The 21,606-nt window shown below is 39.0% G+C and overlaps 1 protein-coding gene across 3 annotated transcripts in view; it reads left to right on the forward strand.

The window, feature by feature from the left end:
• The window catches only part of AOAH (acyloxyacyl hydrolase), a 234,654-nt gene that overhangs the window by 61,499 nt on the left and 151,549 nt on the right, over positions 1-21,606 (forward strand). For all 3 annotated transcript variants that reach the window (XM_003930743.4, XM_074379815.1, XM_074379816.1), the window contains one exon: positions 12,798-12,864. In XM_003930743.4, the coding sequence (XP_003930792.2) occupies positions 12,798-12,864 (67 nt within the window). The remainder of the gene's footprint in view (positions 1-12,797; positions 12,865-21,606) is intronic.

A 21,606-nucleotide genomic window follows, 5' to 3' on the forward strand; every position in this document is an offset into this window, starting at 1 on the left:
TGGTATCTCAATGTGGTTTTGATTTGCATTTCTCTAATGACTAGTGATGATGAGCATTTTTTCATATGTTTGTTGGCCTCCTGTATGTCTTCTTTTGTAAAGTATCTGTTCATATCCTTTGCCCATTTTTGAATGGGCTTGTTTGTTTTTTTCTTGTAGATCTGTTTTAGTTCATTGTAGATTCTGGATATCGGCCCCTTGTCAGATGGGTAGACTGCAAAAATTTTTTCCCATTCTGTTGGTGGCCGATTCACTCTACTGACTGTTTCTTTTGCCGTGCAGAAGCTGTGGAGTTTGATTAGATCCCATTTGTCTGTTTTGGCTTTTGTTGCCATTGCTTTTGGCGTTTTGGTCATGAAGTCCTTGCCTACGCCTATGTCCTGAATGGTTTTGCCTAGATTTTCTTCTAGGGTTTTTATGGTGTTAGGTCTGATGTTTAAGTCTTTAATCCATCCGGAGTTCATTTTGGTGTAAGGTGTCAGGAAGGGGTCCAGATTCTGCTTTCTGCACATGGCTAGCCAGTTTTCCCAACACCATTTATTAAACAGGGAATCCTTTCCCCATTGCTTGTTTTTCTCAGGTTTGTCAAAGATCAGATGGTTGTGGGTATGTTGTATTTCCTCTGAGGCCTCTGTTCTGTTCCGTTGGTCTATATCTCTGTTTTGGTACCAGTACCATGCTGTTTTGATTACTGTAGCCTTGTAGTATAGTTTGAAGTCCGGTAGTGTGATGCCTCCTGCTTTGTTCTTTTTGCTTAGAATTGACTTGGCTATGCGGGCTCTCTTTTGGTTCCATGTGAAGTTTAAGGTGTTTTTTTCCAGTTCTGTGAAGAAGGTCATTGGTAGCTTGATGGGAATAGTGTTGAATCTGTAAATTACTTTGGGCAGTATGGCCATTTTCACGATGTCGATTCTTCCTAACCATGAACATGGAATGTTTCTCCATCTGTTTGTGTCCTCACTTATTTCGTTGAGCAATGGCTTGTAGTTCTCCTTGAAGAGGTCCTTTACGTTCCTTGTTAGTTGTATTCCTAGGTATTTTATTCTCTTTGTAGCAATTGCAAATGGCAGTTCATTCTTCATTTGGTTCTCTTTAAGTCTGTTACTGGTGTATAGGAATGCTTGTGATTTTTGCACGTTGATTTTATATCCTGAGACTTTGCTGAAGTTGTTTATCAGATTCAGGAGATTTGGGGCTGAGATGATGGGGTCTTCTAGATATACAATCATGTCATCTGCAAATAGAAATAATTTGATTTCCTCCTTTCCAATTTGGATACCCTTTATTTCTTTTTCTTGCCTGATTGCTCTGGCTAGAACTTCCAGTACTATATTGAATAGGAGTGGTGAGAGAGGGCATCCTTGTCTAGTGCCAGATTTCAAAGGGAATGCTTCCAGTTTTTGCCCATTCAGTATGATACTGGCTGTTGGTTTGTCATAAATAGCTTTTATTGTTTTGAGATACGTTCCATCAATACCTAGTTTATTGAGGGTTTTTAGCATAAAGGGCTGTTGAATTTTGTCAAACGCCTTCTCTGCATCAATTGAGATAATCATGTGGTTTTTGTCTTTGGTTATGTTTATGTGGTGAATTATGTTTATGGACTTGCGTATGTTGAACCAGCCTTGCATCCCCGGGATGAATCCTACTTGATCATGGCAGATGAGTTTTTTGATATGCTGTTGCAATCGGTTTGCCAGTATTTTATTGAAGATTTTTGCATCTATGTTCATCATGGATATTGGCCTGAAATTTTCTTTTCTTGTTGAGTCTCTGCCGGGTTTTGGTATCAGGATGATGTTTGTCTCGTAAAATGATTTGGGAAGGATTGCCTCTTTTTGGATTGTCTGGAATAGTTTCAGAAGGAATGGTATCAGCTCCTCTTTGTATGTCTGGTAGAATTCAGCTGTGAACTCATCTGGACCTGGGCTTTTTTTGGGTGGTAGGCTCTTAATTGCTGCCTCAACTTCAGACCTTGTTATTGGTCTATTCAGGGTTTCGGCTTCTTCCGGGTTTAGGCTTGGGAGGATGCAGGTGTCCAGGAATTTATCCATTTCTTCCAGGTTTACTAGTTTATGTGCATAGAGTTGTTTTTAATAATCTCTGATGATGGTTTGGATTTCTGTGGAATCTGTGGTGATATCCCCTTTATCATTTTTTATTGCTTCAATTTGATTATTCTCTCTTTTCTTTTTTATTAATCTGGCTAGTGGTCTGTCTATTTTGTTGATCTTTTTGAAAAACCAGCTCCTGGATTTATTGATTTTTTGAAGAGTTTTTTGTGTCTCTATTTCCTTCAGTTCTGCTCTGATCTTAGTTATTTCCTGTCTTCTGCTAGGTTTTGAGTTTTTTTTATCTTGCTCCTCTAGCTCTTTCAATTTTGATGATAGGGTGTCAATTTTCGATCTCTCCTTTCTTCTCATGTGGGCACTCATTGCTATATATTTTCCTCTAGAGACTGCTTTAAATGTGTCCCAGAGATTCTGGTATGTTGTGTCTTCGTTCTCATTGGTTTCAAAGAACATCTTTATTTCTGCCTTCATTTCATTGTTTATCCAGTCAACATTCAAGAGCAAGTTGTTCAGTTTCCATGAAGCTGTGCGGTTCTGAGTTAGTTTCTGCATTCTGAGTTCTAACTCGATTGCACTGTGGTCTGAGAGCCTGTTTGTTATGATTTCTGTTCTTTTGCATATGCTGAGGAGTGATTTATTGCCAATTATGTGGTCAATTTTAGAGTAGGTGTGATGTGGTGCTGAGAAGAATGTATATTCTGTGGATTTGGGGTGGAGAGTTCCGTAAATGTCTATTAGGTTTGCTTGTTCCAGGTCTGAGTTCAGGTCCTGGATATCCTTGTTGATTTTCTGTCTGGTTGATCTGTCTAATATTGACAATGGGGTGTTAAAGTCTCCCACTATTATTGTGTGGGAGTCTAAGTCTCTTTGTAAGTCATTAAGAACCTGCCTTATGTATCTGGGTGTTCCTGTATTGGGTGCATATATATTTAGGATCGTTAGCTCTTCTTGTTGCAGTGATCCTTTTACCATTATGTAATGTCCTTCTTTGTCTCTTTTGATCTTTGTTGCTTTAAAGTCTATTTTATCAGAGATGAGAATTGCAGCTCCTGCTTTTTTTGCTCTCCATTTGCTTGGTAGATCTTCCTCCATCCCTTTATTTTGAGCCTTTGTGTATCCTTGCATGTAAGATGGGTTTCCTGGATACAGCACACTGATGGGTTTTGGCTTTTTATCCAATTTGCCAGTCTGTGTCTTTTGATTGGAGCATTCAGTCCATTGACATTTAGGGATAGTATTGTTATGTGTGAATTTGATACTGTCATTTTGATGCTACCTGGCTGTTTTGTTGGTTGGTTGATGCAGCTTCTTGATTGTGTGGATACTCTTTTACCATTTGGTGTGTTTTTGGAGTGGCTGGTACTGGTTGTTTCTTTATAAGTGTAGAGCCTCTTTCAGGAGTTCTTGTAGAGCAGGTTTGGTGGTGATGAAATCTCTGAGTGCTTGCTTGTTCACAAAGGGTTTTATTTTTCCTTCACTTATGAAGCTTAGTTTGGCTGGATAGGAGATTCTGGGTTGAAAGTTCTTTTCTTTAAGGATGTTGAATATTGGCCCCCAATCTCTTCTGGCTTGTAGGGTTTCTGCTGAGAGATCTGCTGTGAGTCTAATGGGCTTCCCTTTGTGGGTAACCCGACCTTTCTCTCTGGCTGCCCTTAGCATTTTCTCTTTCATTTCAACCCTGGTGAATCTGACGATTATGTGCCTTGGGGTTGCTCTTCTTGAGGAATATCTCTGTGGTGTTCTCTGTATTTCCTGGATTTGAATATTGGTCTGCCTTGCTAGGTTGGGGAAGTTTTCCTGGATAATATCCTGAAGAGTATTTTCAAGCTTGGATTCATTCTCTTCATCACATTCAGGTACACCTATCAAACGTAGATTAGGTCTTTTCACATAGTCCCACATTTCTTGAAGATTTTGTTCATTCCTTTTTGTGCTTTTTTCTCTGTTCTTGCCTTCTCTTTTTATTTCATTGAGTTGATCTTCGACCTCTGATATCCTTTCTTCTGCTTGGTCAATTCGGCTGTTGAAGCTTGTGCATGCTTCACGAAGTTCTCGTGTTGTGTTTTTCAGCTCCATCAGTTCACTTATATTCCTCTCTATGCTGTCCATTCTCGTTAGCATTTCATCCAATCTTTTTTCAAGGTTCCTGGTTTCTTTGCGTTGGGTTAGAACATGTTCTTTTAGCTCACTGTAGTTTCTTACTACCCACCTTCTGAAGTCTGATTCTGTCATTTCATCACCCTCCTTCTCCATCCGGTCTGGTTCCCTTGCTGGTGAGGAGTTGTGATCCCTTTTAGGAGGAGAGGTGTTCTGGTTTCGGGAGTTTTCATCCTTTTTGCGCTGGTTTCTTCCCATTTTTGTGGGTTTATCCACCTGTTGTCTTTGTAATTACTGTCTTTCAGATTGGGTCTGAGTGAGCTTCTAGTTCGTGGATGCTGAAGTTACTTCTTTTTTTTTTTTTTTAAGCTTTCCTTCTAACAGTCTGGCCCCTCTGCTGTAGGACTGCTGAGGTCCTCTCCAGGCCTTGCTTGCCTGGGGATCACCTGCAGCAGCTGCAGAACAGTAAGGGTTGCTGCCAGTTTCCTCTTCCGCTATCTTTGTCCCAGAAGGATGCTCGCCTACTGTCAGTCCGTTCTCTCCTTTATGAGGCGAATCTTTGAATCTATGGGGGTCAGGGAGCTACTTGTGGAGACAGTCTATCTTTTATTGGGGCTTAAGTCCTGAGCTGTGAGCTCCGTTGTTCATTCAGAGCTGCTGGGCAGGTACGTTTAGGTCTGCTGCAGCTGAACTCATAAAGCACTTTTTGTTCCCAGGTGCTCTGTCCCGGGGAGTTGGGGCTTTATGAGTTTCCGTTGCACTACTGCCTTTTTTGATTTTTCTTTCAGGTCTGACCCACCCATATAGCAGCACGCCTAGCCACTGCCTGCACACAGGGGCTTTGCTGAGCTGCTGTGGGCTCCGCCCAGCTGCCCTGTGCTCTTCCTTGCAGTCCTGTTTATATGGGCATAGTTAGAACTGTCTGGGCAATGGTGGCCCCACCTCTGTTATGGCAGACTCCCTCTGTTGTGGCGGACTCCCTCTGTTGTGGCAGGTTGCCTCAGCAACGGCGGGTTGCCTCGGCGAGGGTGGCCTGCCTCTGTAGTGGTGGAGAGTCTCAGTAATGGCGGACGCCCCTCCCCCACCGAGCTGGATCATCCCGGGTTCAGCTGTGCTTGGTTTGAAAGGCTCAACCCAGAGGGTTTCCAATTACTGTTTTTGTTTTCGTTGTTGTTGGGGGTCGGGGGTGGTTCCAACCGAGCCTGATCACCTGGCTCCCTGACTCAGAGTCTTTTCTTTTAAGTTGAACGACCCCGCGTTCCAGTCGCTTGTTGAAAAGGCGCCGATCTCTTGCGCTGTGACTCACTGAGTCGGCTCAAATAGCGGAGCCGGCCCCTGGAGGATTTTTTGCCTAGGAATCTCCTGGCCTGACTCGCTATTTCAGATGAATGGGCAACTCTGCCATCTCAGGGCTCTGCTCGCCAGCTAACAGGGCTCCCAGACCAGTGGCTTTTGTAGGGAGAACCGCAGCAACAGGGCGTGGTCACAGCAGCCGCGTGGGCTGAATCGGCCCCGCGGGGGCCAAAACAGCCGCACGGGCCGGGACTGCGATGCTGGCGACCCCTCTGCCTGGGTATCTCCTGGTCTGTGGGCAATAAAAATTCATCTGGAAATGCAGCGTCCACTCACCGTCTGCGCTTTCACTGGGAGCCGAAGTCCTGAGCTGTTCTTAGGTGGCCATCTTCCCAGCATTTGCTACCATATAAGTTCTATATTTTATTTATTTATTCCTCTGTTGAACATTCACAATCTGTTACAAGCCTTACTTTGCATTTTTACATCTCTGAGTTAGAGAAGTAGAAGAAAAATATTATTACCATGTTACAAAAGGAAAACAGTGAAGAACAGTCACTGTTATCATTAAGCCTTGTTTTAACTGGTTGCCTTTCTGTGTGACAGGCAACATTGGCAGATATAACTCTTTGTACCTCAAGTTGGATGTTCTCTTTTTAGGCAAAGTTGCATTGTCCAAAGGTGAAAGACCGACTGAAAAATCCTATTTCCTAGATTATTCTCTCTTCTTAAGATACTAGCAAAATATAAAACAACCCAAAACAAGATTGCTTAAGACCAAGTGAGAGGCTGAAATCAGATTCTGGTGAAGTGCAAACTGGTATTTCACCAAGAGAAACAAGATAGATATTTTGGTTTTCAGTGATGGGTTGCCTTTTCAGTTGGAGCAATTTTAAAGGATTAAGAAGGCCGTTGGGGGTTATTTTCATTTTATCAATTCATGTTTTACCTCCAGCTGAAAATACAACACTTAGTTCAGGTTAAAGGACACCATGGGCAGTATTGTTCCCATTTCATGGATGAGAAAAGCAGTACACAGAAACAGAATGGTTAAGTGAGTTGTATGGGGTGGCAAGATAGACATTCTCCTAGCTAAGGATTTCTCCATGAAGACATAATAGGCCTGGCTCACAGCACCTACTGGGATCCAGTGCTGCATTACCTTCTGTCTGGTAGGCCAGGTGAAGGCAGGATAGAAGGGTGTGAAATTAAGCACATAAGTATACAACTATTTTAAAATTATTTTTCAGTTAAGTATTACTTTCACCTCCAAAGCTAAAAAAGTACAAAAAACAAAGCTTTAGCAGGGAAATCACGTAAGCACTATTCTTGAGAATAATCTCTCAGTAAATCATGTTGCCTTTCCCTGTGCCCTATAAGACAGTTTTTTTTTGTTTGTTTTTTTTTGTTGTTGTTGTTTTTTTTTTTTTTTTTCTAATTGTGCAAAGCATTTCCAACCTTCAGTTTCATCCACTGCTTTTGCCTCTGGCTCTCATTAGGAAACACCTTGGAAGAATCTCAGAATTGTTAATGGAAAAATGATTAATGGAATCAGTCTTACTAGGCAGGGGTCAACAGAATCGTATGCCCTGAGAGTCTTGCTATAACTTCACTTTCTTGGGTCACCTATGCAGAAATCTCATCTCTGTGGAATGTAGTTTTTAAAAACTCATGCAGTCTCAAAAGGAAGAAAGCACTTCAAGCCTACTCTGTGGGTTCTGAAAGTCTGCATGCATCCTAGAATATGCACTTATCGAATTTTGCGGTCACTTGGTCTCACCGTTTCAAGTTTGTCGTCAATAGCCAATGTATAACAATACCTGCTATACTTGAGGTAGATAGGGCATCAAATAAAATGTCCTAAGCACATGTAAATGTATAGCACAAGTAACAAGGTCTTTTGGAGTAAAATATTTTAATCTCAGCTGAACCACTTGCTATGTTTGTGATCTTAAGCTCTCTAAGTTTCAACGTTCTTGTCTATAGAATGAGGATAAAAATAACTACTCCCTCAAAAGATTATTTTGAGAAAGGAAGTGATGGTAAATATGAAGGTAACTTACAAATTGAGATGTCCTACACTTTATTTACACATAATCTGTATATACCCAATGTATGATAACTACCCAATTGGTCTTATTTTAACCCTTTTTTGCCTTTTGGACTAGCCACATTTTCTTTTTTCCTATGCTGTTCAAGTCTCTTTGAATCTGTAGAAATTAAATGCTCTTGTATGTTCCTTGTCACAGGCAGAGTTTACCAGTGTAATTTTTACTTTAGTTAGGTTACCGTCAATATGCAAATGCCAAATTTTTCTTCAGGTGTATCAGTAACAGTCAGATTACCTACTCATCATGCTGACTGGAGATAGCTGGCTCTTTCTGGAGATTCTGTGTATTTCTGCTTTTTACCTTTCTGTGATGATCTCAGAATTTAGCTCTCAGAGATGTCCCACATCAGCCATTGCTCCAGGGACCTCTCAAGCTAACAATCACGGAAGACATTGTCAGAAACTGACTGTTAAATTGTCCTCCTGCTCAGAGGGGGTAACATGCAGCCATTCGCTTTGACTTGAGCTAAACAATATTCTGAGAAACACACACACACACACACACACACACACACACACACACACACACACACACACAGCCTGCTTATCTTACCAGAAAGAAGATGAATTTTCTCTGCCTTTCAGCCAGTATTAGAAGTTTATCAAAGAACACCCTCAAGTCCGTTTTTAAATTGCTCTGCTCTAGGCTAAGCTAGTGCTGCATTAATAGTACTTTAAACTTTCTTTCAAAGCACCTTCACCTAGTTTTGAATGTCTCTTACAAAAGTCTCCAAACTTAGCAGACACTTATCGTGAAAGGGACCAAACCCTACACCCACATTTTTCAGATGAGGAAATTGAAGTCCAGAAAGGGGACGCAATTTCTCCAAGGTCAGAAGCCAGTGGGCTGGTGCTGAATGAAATTCAGGTCTCTGAGTATACTATGACATCAGAGCTTCTTGACCCTCTCCACAGTAGCACCCCCAAAAAGGAGGCCAAGGGGGAAGGAATGTGTTTTTTTAAACACTTTTATTAAGGTACAATTCACATACCATACAGTTCACTCATTTAAAGTGTACAGTTTAGTGGCTTTCAGTATAGTCCTAGAGTTGTGTGTTCATCACTGCAATCAATTTTAGAACATTTTCATTACACCAGAAAGAAGCTAGCATCTCTCAGACACCCACTCTTTCCAGCCCTAAGCAACCACAAATCTACTTTCTGTGTCTATGGCTTTGCCTGTTTTGGGCATTTCATATACATGGAATCATACAATATATGGTCTTGTGTGACTGATTTATTTTCCTTAGCATAGTGTTTTAGAGATTCACTATGTCGTAGCATGTATCATAACTTTATTACTTTTCATGGCTGAATAATATTCCATTGTATGGGTATAGCACATTTGTTTATTAGTTGATGGACATTTGAGCAATTTACATTTCTTGGCTATATGATGCAAAATGCTGTTATAAATATTTGTGTACACATTTCTGTGTGGACATATGTTTTTGGCTCTCTTGGATATATAGACATAATATGGTAGAATTTATATATATATGATAGAATTGCTGGATCACATAGTAACTCTATGTTAAACAATTTGAGGAGATGGTAGGCTGGTTACAAACGGGCTCCACCAGTTTACATTCCCATCAGCATTGTACAAGCTTTCTAATTTCTCCCCATCCTCACCAACACATACCATTCTCTCTCTTTTTTGAATTCTCTCTTTTATAGTGAGAATATTAAGAATATAGCACATTATAGTGGATATGAAGTTGTATCTGATTTTGGCTTTGAATTGTATTTCCTTGATAGCTAATGATGTTGAATATCGTTTCATGTGTTTTTGGATATTTACATGTCTTCTTTGGAAAACCATCTATTCAGATCCTTTGCATGTATTTTAATTGGAATATTTGTTTTTGTATTATTGAGTTGTAATAGTCCTTTATGTAGTCTAGTACTGTGATAGGTCATTTGATATATGATTGGCAAAAATTTTCTCTCATTCTGTGGGTTGTCTTTTTACTTTCTTGATGGTCTTCTATGAAGCACAAAACTTATTTTTATTTTAATGAAGTCAAGTTTGTCTGTATTTTTCTTTCTTTTTCCTGTGCTTTTGATGTCATATCTAAGAAAACATTGCCTAACCCAAGGTGACTAAGATTTATGCCAATGTTTTGTTGCAGGAATTTTACGGTTTTTGCTCTTACATGTAGGTCTTTGAGCCATTTTGAGTTAATTTTTGCAGATGGTGTGAAGTAGGTGTCCAAATTCATTCTTTTGCCTGTGGCTATCCAGTTGTCCCAACATCATTTCTTAAATTCCTTCAATGAAATGGTCTTTGCCCGCTTGCTGAAAATCATTTGACTAAACATTAGGGTTTGTTTCCGAACTATTTATTCTATTTCATTGATCTATATGTCTCTTTATGTTAATACTTTGCTCTCTTGATTATGGTAGCTTTCTAGCTTTGAAATTGTGAAATGTCAATCCTCCAACTTTGTTCTTCTCTTTCAATATTGTTTCGTTATTCTGAGTCAATCAACTTTTACTATGAATGTTAGGATCTGCTGCTCAGTTTCTGAAAAGACACTAGCTAGGATTTTGGTAGAGATTGCATTGAATCTGTGGATCAGTTTGGGAAGAATTGCCCTCTTAACAATATTAAGTCTGTCAATTCATGAATATGGAATGTCTTTCCATTTATTTAGATCTTTTTTAACTTAACAATGTAGTTTTCAGAGTATATATTTTGCACTTTTTTGGTTAACTTGTTCCTAAGAATTTAGTTCTTTTTGATGCTATTGCAAATGGAATTGTTTTCCTGAATTTCATTTTTGATTTGCTCACTTCTGGTATATAGAAATACAATTGGTTTTCCATATTGATCTTGTATACTGCAACCTTACTGAACTTATTTATTGGTTCTAATAAATTGTAATAGATTTCTTAGGATTTTCCCCATAGAAGATCACATCAGCTACAAGATAGTTTTACTTCTTTACTTTCCAATCTGAAGTATTTTTATTTTTTTCTTGCCTAATTCTCCTGGGTAGAACTTACAATGTTGAATAAAAGTAATGAATGCAGATATTCTTATCTTTTCCTGACACTCAGGGGAAAGTATTCAATCTTTCACCACTAAACATCATGTTAGTTGTCAGGTTTTTTGTAGATAACCTTTATTAGGTTGAGGAAGCTCCCTTTTATTCCTAGCTTTTTGTTTTTGCTTTTAGGGTTTTTTTTTTTTAAATCATGAAGCAATGTTATATTTTGTCAAATATCTTCACCCTATATTGGATGATCATATGGTGTTTGTTTTTTATGCTATCAATATAGGAGTAATACATTAACTGATTTACAAATGTTAAACCAATTTTGCGTCCCTCGGATAAATCGCACCTGATCATGGTGTATAGTTTCTGTGTTGCTGGATTTTATTTGCTAGTATTTTGTTGAGAATCTTTGTGGTTCTATTCATGAGAGATTTGGGTCTGTATTTTTTTGGAGGAGAGTGTCTGGTTTTAGTATCAGGATAATATTAACCTCATAAATAAGTTAAGAAATGATCACTCTGCTTCTATTTTTTGGAAGAGTTCTTGATGAATTGCTAATAATTCTTTAAATGTTTGGTAGTTTCACCAGTGAATTCTATCTGGTGAAGCTATCCGGTCCTGGGCTTTTCTTTGTGGGAAGTTTTAAATTACTAATTCAATCTCTGTATTTGTTACATGTTTCTTAAAATTGTCTGTTTTTTCTTGAGTCAGTTTGGGCATTTTGTGTCTTTCTAATAATTTTTTATTTTATCTGAGTTCTCTAATTTATTGCTGTGCACTTGTTCATAACATTTCCTATGATCCTTTTTATTTCTTTTCTTTTTAAATTTTGTAATATGTTTTATTAAATATAAAAATGTTCAAATTCTTAACATGGAAAAGAATTTTCAAGATCACCATACAAATCACAAACTGGAGAAAATGCTGAATCAAATATCAATAAAGTGTTAATAATCTTTCAAAGGACCCACAAAATCACTAAGAAAAATACTAAGGCCTGGAGATAACAGACAATCGATCATTGCCTATTATCTACCAAATACAATAGATAAGTCATGTCTTGTTTTGTTTTGTTTTGTCAGAACAGCATATATATATATATATAAACATACATATGCAGATCTGGCAGGATTGCTACATAGGTATACACATGCCATGGTGGTTTGCTGCCTCCATCCCCCACATCCCCCACATTAGGCACTTCTCAGAGAAGTGCCTTTTTATTTCTTTAAGTTCACTAGTAATGTGAGGACATGGTTTTAATTGCCTACTTTGAGAGCACAATGTATTTGAAGTCTCATACTTTTTTGTTTAAAAAGTCATAGAATATATCTAACACAAAAATAATACTTAACATTATTTAACATTAAGCAAAATTCAAGTGCCGGGGAGAGTTCCCATATTTACATCCTTGTTTTACCACTCCATCCTCCAGCAAGGCCTGGGTCCCCCTATGTGAGAGGCATCATGACAGGATAGATTCTCTTCAATCAGGGTTTCCTAGCTCTTTCCAGGACAGCTTATCTGTCCCTAACTCTGCAAAGATCCTGAGTTGAATTACCAGGGCTCCACAGTAGGCTCATAAACTGGAGAAACAGGACCAAAGAGCTAACAGGTTTCATTGTGTAGATTGATGAACTCACAAAACATTTATCTGCTCTCATAAGAGGTGGGGAAAGATTATGCTGTTAGTGGGTATATATGTGGGTGGAATGTATCTGTGTCCTATGATGGAGGTGGCAGTGCAGGAACACCTGTAACTGTCATCTCCTTTCATCTCTGAAATAACAGCAAAAACTAAGGGATCCAAGCGAAGTATTTTCCTTTGAATAAACACCAGAAAGGAACATTTCTAGCAGAGCTACGTTTCAGATTATTAAATTTAATGCAGGTCTTGTTTCTTTCAACTTCAGCAAATGAGGTCATAGCCAATGTTCAGATATTCCCTGTAGAAAAAAAACAAAAGAAAAACCCAACATTAAACTGTATTTTAGAATAATCTGGTTAACTTTAGCCTGGATGGTTAAGTGGCATTCGCATAAACCTGATATAGAAGTGATATTTAATGGATACATTAGCTGTAACATTTCCTTCAAATCCTTAAAATTAAATATTCAAATTAATCACTCAACTTCAGTTCCTAGTAAAGATAGTCATAATTAACGTGTGTTAAATTCATCGTAATAAAAATCTATTCAATTTGCTCTCTATTTTTCTTAGAAAAACTGTTCTTGAAAACCACCTGCTATTTAATCGTTGACAAGTTTGGATCAGACATCGTAAAACTGTGAGTATGCCGTGGCACATAACTCTGATTCCATTGCTGGGGCATGGGAGGAACAAGAAAACTGGGAGGCAGGAGGCTCTGTGTTCAGCTTGCTGTGCTTACTGGACAGGGCTCAAGCTGTTATTCCAGCTCTTGGTAATAGTGGACAACCGGAACCTGATTTAGATCCTTTGTCACTCTATGCAAAGGCTCCCCTTGAATTACAGTATGGCAACCTGGCTCAACTCTCCCAGAGCCTTTCAGACGGAATTTCACAAACAATTCCAGCAACAAAATGGCCCTATCCTATTGGCTGAATTTGGGCGATTGACCCTTTCTCCTGAGCTCTCCACCTCCCTGGAGTCCCAGGCCACCTCCTCTCTCCCCTTGTAGCTGGTTTCCTGGCTTCTCTCCACCTCCCCACTCCCAGCCCTTGCTCCTTGCATCATCACGGTCTGCTTTTTCTTTTACTGTTGTTCTTTTTTTTGAGCTCGGGGCACTGAATCAAATAAGCCCTTTTCCTCAGTTCATGGCACTCTCTCATCAATAATCCATACATGGCTGTCTTACACTTATTATTTTTTTACTTAGTTACCTTAAATAGTGAAATAAGCTCCAGAACCTGCCACCCAAAACATAGTCTAGGACCTTGACAATAACTTCTTCTATCTCTGTGGACCCCCGCCTTTATTCTCAGGCTTTTCCCACCCCAGTGAACATCACCCTAAATTTCATGTTCATTCCTCTCCTGCTTTCTATAAAAAATTGTAGAGGTTTTCCATAGTTTTATAATGTATAACATATAAAAATATAAAGTATTTATTATCATCATAATACATGTTATTATAAACATTTTATAATTTATTATACATAAATTATATATGTTTGATTGCTTTCTGGTTTTAACTCTTGTGAACAGTGCTCCTAGGAACATTCTTTTTTTTTTTTTTTTAACTTTAAGTTGTGAGATACATGTGCTGAACGTGCAGGTTTCTTACATAGGTATACATGTGCCATGGTGGTTTGCTGCACCCATCAACCCATCATCTAAGCCCCAAATGCATTAGGTATTTGTCCTAATGCTTTCCCTCACATTTTCCCCCACCCCCCAACAGGCCCCAGTGTGTGATGTTCCCTTCCATTTGTCCATGTGTTCTCATTGTTCAACTCCCACTTATGAGTGAGAACATGTGGTGTTTGGTTTTCCGTTCCTGTGTTAGTTTGCTGAGGATGATGGTTTCCAGCTTCATCCATGTCCCTGCAAAGGAAATGAACTCACTCTTTTTATGGCAGCATAATATTCCCTGGTGTTTATGTGCCACATTTTCTTTATTCAGGCTATGACTGATGGGCACTTGAGTTGGTTCCTAAGAACATTCTTACATGATTCCTCCTCAAGGGGCCATTAGCCTTAGAACAGAGATGTTCAAAGGACAGCATCGCCCTCTACAACAGGGTATCCTAGAGTCATGAAATTTAAAATACAGAAGAAAATTAAAATCATACAGGCAGGGAGATTATCAGTGATCTGTCATGCTATGCACCTGCCTCTCCTAATAGTGATCTCTCTCTGTTATGGCAAACAACTTTTCATAACCTCTGGGCTGTGTCTGGAATGCAGAGACTCTTTATTCTTAGCTAATGGCATTATTATTGCCACTGCCTTCTAACTGGATTCCAGGTCTACAAACTTGCCCGTTGCCATGCAATTTCATAAACTACATTATAGCTAGAGTAGTATGTTTTAATGCAAACCTAACTGTAATACTCCCTTAATGTAAAGATTTTCAAAGTCTTCACATACTCTGCAGGACTCCTAGCTCCACACACAAGGCTCATCAATAACTGATTTCTGAGGGCATTTCTAGACTCACCCCTTGCCACGCCATAGCACACCACACTCCAAATCACTTGTGGTCTCTCAACACAACAGGAGGTTTCTGACTCAGGATCTTTGTGTGAGATGTTCACTCAGCTTGGCATATCCAAAACCTCTACTCCCTACTTCTACCCCAAACAAATCTTATGGCCCCACTCCCACACACACAGGCAAACATGCACATATACGTATACACACACACACACAAACACGTGCACACACAGACGTGCACATATGCACACACACATACACACACATGCATATAAGCACATGCACACTCTTACAGACATGTATATTTGTGAGCATGCACATTCTCCTAATACCCTGTGCAAACCCTTAGCATGGCACTTACCTCATCTGTTCGTGACTGAATCATCCATTTACTTTTCTAAGTTGATAACTAGATGAAAAATCTTTTGAGGGATAGATTTTTTGAGGACTACATTTTATTCATCTTTGTATCTATCTGCAGGTACCTAGCAAAATACTGACTATATGTTTATGAAAGTACAAAAGAAAGTAAGAAAAAGAGGTAAGAAGAGTTGGCAGAGGGAAGCAGAGAGCTTTGTATCTCCAGATCCAGGTGCAATTCTTAAGCATAAAAAGTCTGCAATAAGTGTTTGTTGAATTAATGGATTTTTTTAAAAGTATGAATACAGATGAGCCATGACTAGACTGCTATGAAGAAAGCAATTTAAAAGTATAAAGACAGGAAGAAAAAATCCCTTTTAGTCGATTCGGTGAATCTATTTATACACCTAATAGGAGCCTAGATCCGGAAATCACACCAGCAAGCTGAAGTCCCAGAACTCAAAGGGGCATTACATGCAAGTGTCCCAAAGGGGGTGCCAGAGAGCAGCTCCCAAGAGCAGTGTAGTGGAGGTTACAGAGAAATGGCCTGGGGTAATTGAGACACAGCTTCCTTTTCTGTACCTTGCTGTAGAGGGGTGAGTGTGAGAATCAGAGAAGCATAAGGATCAGAGAAAGGACAGACACAGTACTCATCACTACAGATGCAGACTGTGCAGCATGTGAACTGTGCAAGAGATAAGCGGGCATAAGTGTAGAGAAGAAATGGGACCAGCAAGTTGCCAAAAGAGGGACCGACTCCTGAACACGTGGTGGGGATGGGAGGAATCACGTTTTTCTTTTTAATAAAGAAAATAATTCTCTCTAGCATGAGGTGGGCCACTTTGAAGAACGACAGATATAATAAATGAACAAACGACAGATTCTGATCCCCTGTTCGTGGTTCTGTCTACCATGTGTTTTGTCCATAATCTCCCACTATGTTTATTAGTTGTGAGCTGATAGAAATTTTTCCTCATTGGACATGTTCTTCATACAGCTTGTTTTAAGCCATTAGACACACAGCTCGAGATTGATGTAGGCCCTGAAAATGACAACCTCATGATTTAGTTTTACTTGAATATCAGTCTTTCAATACTAAATGTATTTTCTAACCCAAAGGGCATCCTTTCTCATTATTTCACACCACTCAGTTCTCAATAATTCATGGACTAATTATGCAGCAATTACATTTCCTTCCCATAAGCAGAGCCACAAGATGTTAAAAAAAAAAGGGCACCCAAGAACTCAGGGGTGCCCCCAAGAACCTGAGTCATGCAGGGAGGAGCTACTTCATGGGGAGGCCCAATCCCAGCCAGTGACCACGGCTGGGTCCTCCTCTGTGGGGCCCAAACTGCCACTGCTCTCTCCATTGCTGTAGCAAGCCTGACTCTGGTCTCTGTCTGGCTGTGTTTCTTCCCGGTATCTACTTATGCTTCCCTCTAAATCGCAAATTCTTGTGTCCTAAGGCCAGGAGCTCTCGGAGATCAGTACGGGCATAAACTACTAACAATTTTATGAAAAAAGAAAAAAAGCAAAACAGAACTGATAACAATTATGGTATACCTTAAATGTAATTAGTGGCTTTGAGCGAGGCATTAAAAACACAGGGCAGAGCCACTGTGCTCTGTGGCTCATCCTGTAATCTCAGCACTTTGTGGGGGGCAAGGCAGGTGGATCACTTGAGGTCATGAGTTCGAGACCAGCTAACCAACACAGTGAAACCCCATCGTTACTAAAAATATAAAAATTAGCCAAGCATGTTAGGGGTTGCCTGTAATCCCAGCTACTTGGGAGGCTGCGGCAGAAGAATCGCTCGAATCCCGGAGGTGGAGGTTGTAATGAGCCAAGATCATGCCTCTGCACTCCAGGCTGGGCAACAGAGTGAAACTCCTTTCAAAAAACAAACAAACAAAACAAACAAACAAACAACAGGGCAATATAATTCTGTTACTCACAAGATAATTACAAGATTTATATAAATGATTAAATTCATAGTACACTGCAAAGGATGTGACCTAGAAATAGGATAAAAGTATTAAGTTATATGAAGAAGATCTTTCAGTTCTGTTGGGGGATCTCTGTGACTACAGCTTATATATAAAACCTCTTTTGAAAGTAATGTCAAATGTCTAAATAAGAACACTTTCAAGTGAAAAAGTCTCTATTCCCCTATCCCTGCCTTAGGCTCTGTTGCTCTGCCGTCTGGTCATCCTTGCTCTCTTCTTTAGATTTATGATGATAACGATGGTCATCATCATCAACTGTAATTCTACCATGATTCTAATTCAGACTGTCAGTTAGCTGGCTACGCCAAAGTGTTGAAGCCCTCCCCTTCCTGCATGCTGCACTCTTACGCACTTCTGTACCTTTAAAGATAGTAAAAGAAAGTAAATTAAAATGTGATGGATTCAACATTATGAAGTTCGAAAGTCACCACTCTGTTCTAACCGCAGGCAAAAAGCTGAACAAACTGGAAAACCAACAACACGTCCTAGATCTTTAAGAGAAGTAAGCTCAGAGCTGGGCATGGTGGCTGACACCTGTAATGCCAACACTTCAGGCCACCAAGGCGGGAGGATCCCTTGAGGCCAGGAGTTTAAGGCCACCCTGGCCAACATAGTGAAAACCCATCTCTACTAAAAATACAAAAATTAGCTGGCGATGGTGGTACACCTCTGAAATCCCAGCTACTCTAGAAGCTGAGTTATGAGAATCTCTTGAACCCAGGAGGCAAAGCCTGGATGACAGAGTGAGACTCTGTCTCCAAAAAACAACAACAAAAAAAGAGAAGTAAGATTATTGGGCAAGCTGCTGCCTCCAAAACTGGGGAGAAATAGGTGGATTCAGAGAATCACAACTTTCCGGAGCAGAAACTGCCACAGGAGCCAGTATCAAATCTTTCTACTATAAGGACACATGCACACGAATGTTCATTGCAGCACTGTTTACAATAGCAAAGACCTGGAACCAACCCAAATGCCCAACGACGATAGACTGGATAGGGAAAATGTGGTACATATATACCATGGAATATTACGCAGCCATCAAAAACGATGAGTTCATGTCCTTTGTAGGGACATGGATGAACCTGGAAACCATCATTCTCAGCAAACTGACACAAGAACAGAAAAGTAAACACCACATGTTCTCACTCATAGGCGGGTGTTGAACGATGAGAACACATGGACACAGGGAGGGGAGCATCACACACTGGGGTCCGTTGGGGGGAAATGGGGGAGGGACGGGGGTGTGGGGAGGTGGGGAGAGATAGCATGGGGAGAAATGACAGATATAGCTGAGGGGAAGGAAGGCAGCAAATCACACGCCATGTGTGTACCTATGCAACAATCTTGTATGTTCTTCACATGTACCCCAAAACCTAAAATGCAATTAAAAAAAAAAGAAGCATCACTGGTGTTGATTATACCACTTTACTATAGAGTCTATTATACATAAGAATATGTTTGTACTTTAAAGAACACCATGAAGAAAGTGGAAAGATAGCATAGAGAATGGGAGAAAATATTTGTAAATCATATAACTGGCAAAGGACTTGTATGCATAATACATAAATAAATCTGAATACTCAATAATAAAAAATGCCCAACTGAAAAAAAAAATCCTCATCAAAATATTACCTAATCAAATAAAAAATGTATAAAAAGAATTATATACTACAACTAGTGAGACTTATCCTAAATATACAAGACTGGTTCAATATTCAAAAATCAGATATTGTAATCCATCATATCAACAGACTCAAGAAGAAAATTCTCATGATTATATTAATAGACACCAAAAAAAGCATTTAACAAATTCCATTACTCACTCATGATTTTAAAAAAACTCTCAGTAAACTAGAAATAACTAAAGGGAAATTTTCTCAACTTGATAAAGAATATCTACAAAAAGACTGTAATGAACATCATACTTCATGCTGAGAACTAGAAGCTTTCCCACTAAGATGAAGAAAAAGGCAAGGATGCTCCTCTAACCACTGTTTTCAACTATGTACTGAAGTCCTAGCTAATGCAAGAAGATGGGGAGGAAATAAAATGTCTACTGATTGGGAGGAAATAAAATGTCTACTGATTGGGAAGAAAGAAATAAAACTATGTTCCCAGGTGACACGATTGTCTATGTAGAAAATTCAAAGGCATCAGCCAAAAAAAAAAAAAAATCTAGAACTAATAAGCAATTATAGCAAAGTTGCAGGATACGAAATTAATATACAAAGTGAATCACTTTCCCATATATCAGCAACGAACAAGTTGAATTTGAAATTAAACACATGATACCATTTACATGATCTCCCCTAGAAATAAAATGTTTATGTTAAATCTAACAAAGTATGTGCAAGATCTATATGAGGAAAACTATAACAATTTATTGAAATAAATTAACTGGATAAATGAAAAGACGTTCCATGTTCGTGAATAGAGGAAATCAATACTGTCAACATATCAGTTCTTCCCGATTTGATCTATAGTGATATTGTTTAGATACTTGTCCCCTCCATATCTCGTGTTGAAATGTGACCTCTCTTGTTGGAGGTAGTGCCTAGCAGGAGGTACCAGATCATGGGGGCAGATTCCTCATGAAGGGTTTAGTGCCATCCCCTTCATAATGAGTTTGTGCTCTGAGTTGACATGAGATTTGGTTGTTTAAAATAGTGTGATACTTTCCCTCTCACTCTCTCTCTTGCTCTCTTCGTGTGATACTTCCCACTCTCCCTTTTCCTTCCATGATGATTGAAAGCTTCCTGAGGCCTCACCCAAAGCAGATTCTGAAGCTGTGCTTGTACAGCCTGCAGAACAGTGAGCTGAGTAAACCTCTTTTCTTTATAAATTTCCCAGCCTCAAGTACTCGTTTATAGCAATGCAAAACAGACTAACACATGTAGATTCAATGCAAACTCAATCTAAATCCCAGCAAGTTATTTTATAGATATTGACACACAGATTCTAAAATTTATATGGAGAGGCAAAAGATCAAAGAGAAGAACAAAGTTGCCAGGCACAGTGGCTCATGCCTTTAATCTCAGCACTTTGGGAGGCCGAGGCAGGTGGATCACCTGAGGTCGGGAGTTCGAGACCAGCCTGACCAACATGGAGAAACCCCCATCTCTACTAAAAATACAAAAAATTAGCCGGGCGTGGTGATGCATGCCTGTCATCCCAGCTACTTGAGAGGCTGAGGTAGGAGAATTGCTTGAACCTGGGAGGCAGAGGTTGTGGTGAGCTGAGATCACACCATTGCAATCCAGCCTGAGCAGCAAGAGTCAAACTCCGTATCAAAAGAGAAGAAATTTGGAGGACTGATACTACTTGAACTCAGGTTTACTACAAAGCTACAGTAATCGAGACAGTAGGGTATTGGTGAAAGAATAGACAAATAATCAATGGAACAGAGTAGAGAGCTGAGCAATAGACCCACATAAATACAGTAAACTGATCTTTGATAAAGGAGCAAAGGCAATATGATTTTTTAAAAAGAGTCATTTCAACATATGGTGCTGGAATAAACGGACATCTACATGCAAAAAAAAAAAAATTAATCCAGATACAGACCTTACATCCTTCACAAAAATGAACTCAACATACATTAGAGACCTAAATTTAAAATGCAAAACTACAAAACTCCTAAAAGTGTAAGAGAAAATATGGTTGACCTTGAGTTTTGTGATGACTTTTTACAGAGTACAAATAAATAGACTCAGATAAACTATTTGCAAAATGTATATTTGATAAAGTTCTCTTATCTAAAACATATACATAAAAAACTCTTAAAACTCAACAATAACAAACAACCCAGTTTAAAAAAAGAAACTTAAAGACCTTAAACGACACCTCACTTAAAATGACATACAGAAAACAAATAGACTTACAAAAAGAAGCTGAACTTTATATGCTGTTAGAAGATTGCAAACTAAAACAATGACATATTATTGTTCATGGAATGTTTAAAATTCAAAAAAATGAAACAATTGATAGTTTCTTATAAAAAAAAATGTTGTCTCACTATACAAGCCAGGATTCATACCATTAGGTACTTATCCAATTGAGTTGAAAATTTATGTCCACACAAAAACTTGCACAAGAATATTTATAGAAGCATAATTCATAATCATCAAAGACTGGAAGCAGCCACAATGTTCAGTCATATAAACAACTTGTGGTACAACCATACAATGAAATATCATTCAGCAATAAAAGGAAATGAGCTCTCAAGTCATAAAAAGACATGGAGTAAACTTAAATGCACATTACTAAGTGAGAAAAATCAATCTGAAAAGGCTACATACAGTATGATTCCAACTCTATGACATTCTTCAAAAGGCAAAACTATGGAGATTACAAAAATATCAGTGGTCACCAGGGGCTAGGATGGAGAAAGAGACAAATAGGCATAACACAGAGGATTTTTAGGGCAGTGGTAATTAATCCATATGATACTGTAATGGTGACTACAAGTCATTAGGCATTTTTCCAAACCCATGGAGTATACAACACCAAGAGTGAACCTTAAAGTAA

Source organism: Saimiri boliviensis, chromosome 10 (genome assembly GCF_048565385.1).
Source record: "Saimiri boliviensis isolate mSaiBol1 chromosome 10, mSaiBol1.pri, whole genome shotgun sequence".
Classification (NCBI taxonomy): domain Eukaryota; kingdom Metazoa; phylum Chordata; class Mammalia; order Primates; family Cebidae; genus Saimiri; species Saimiri boliviensis.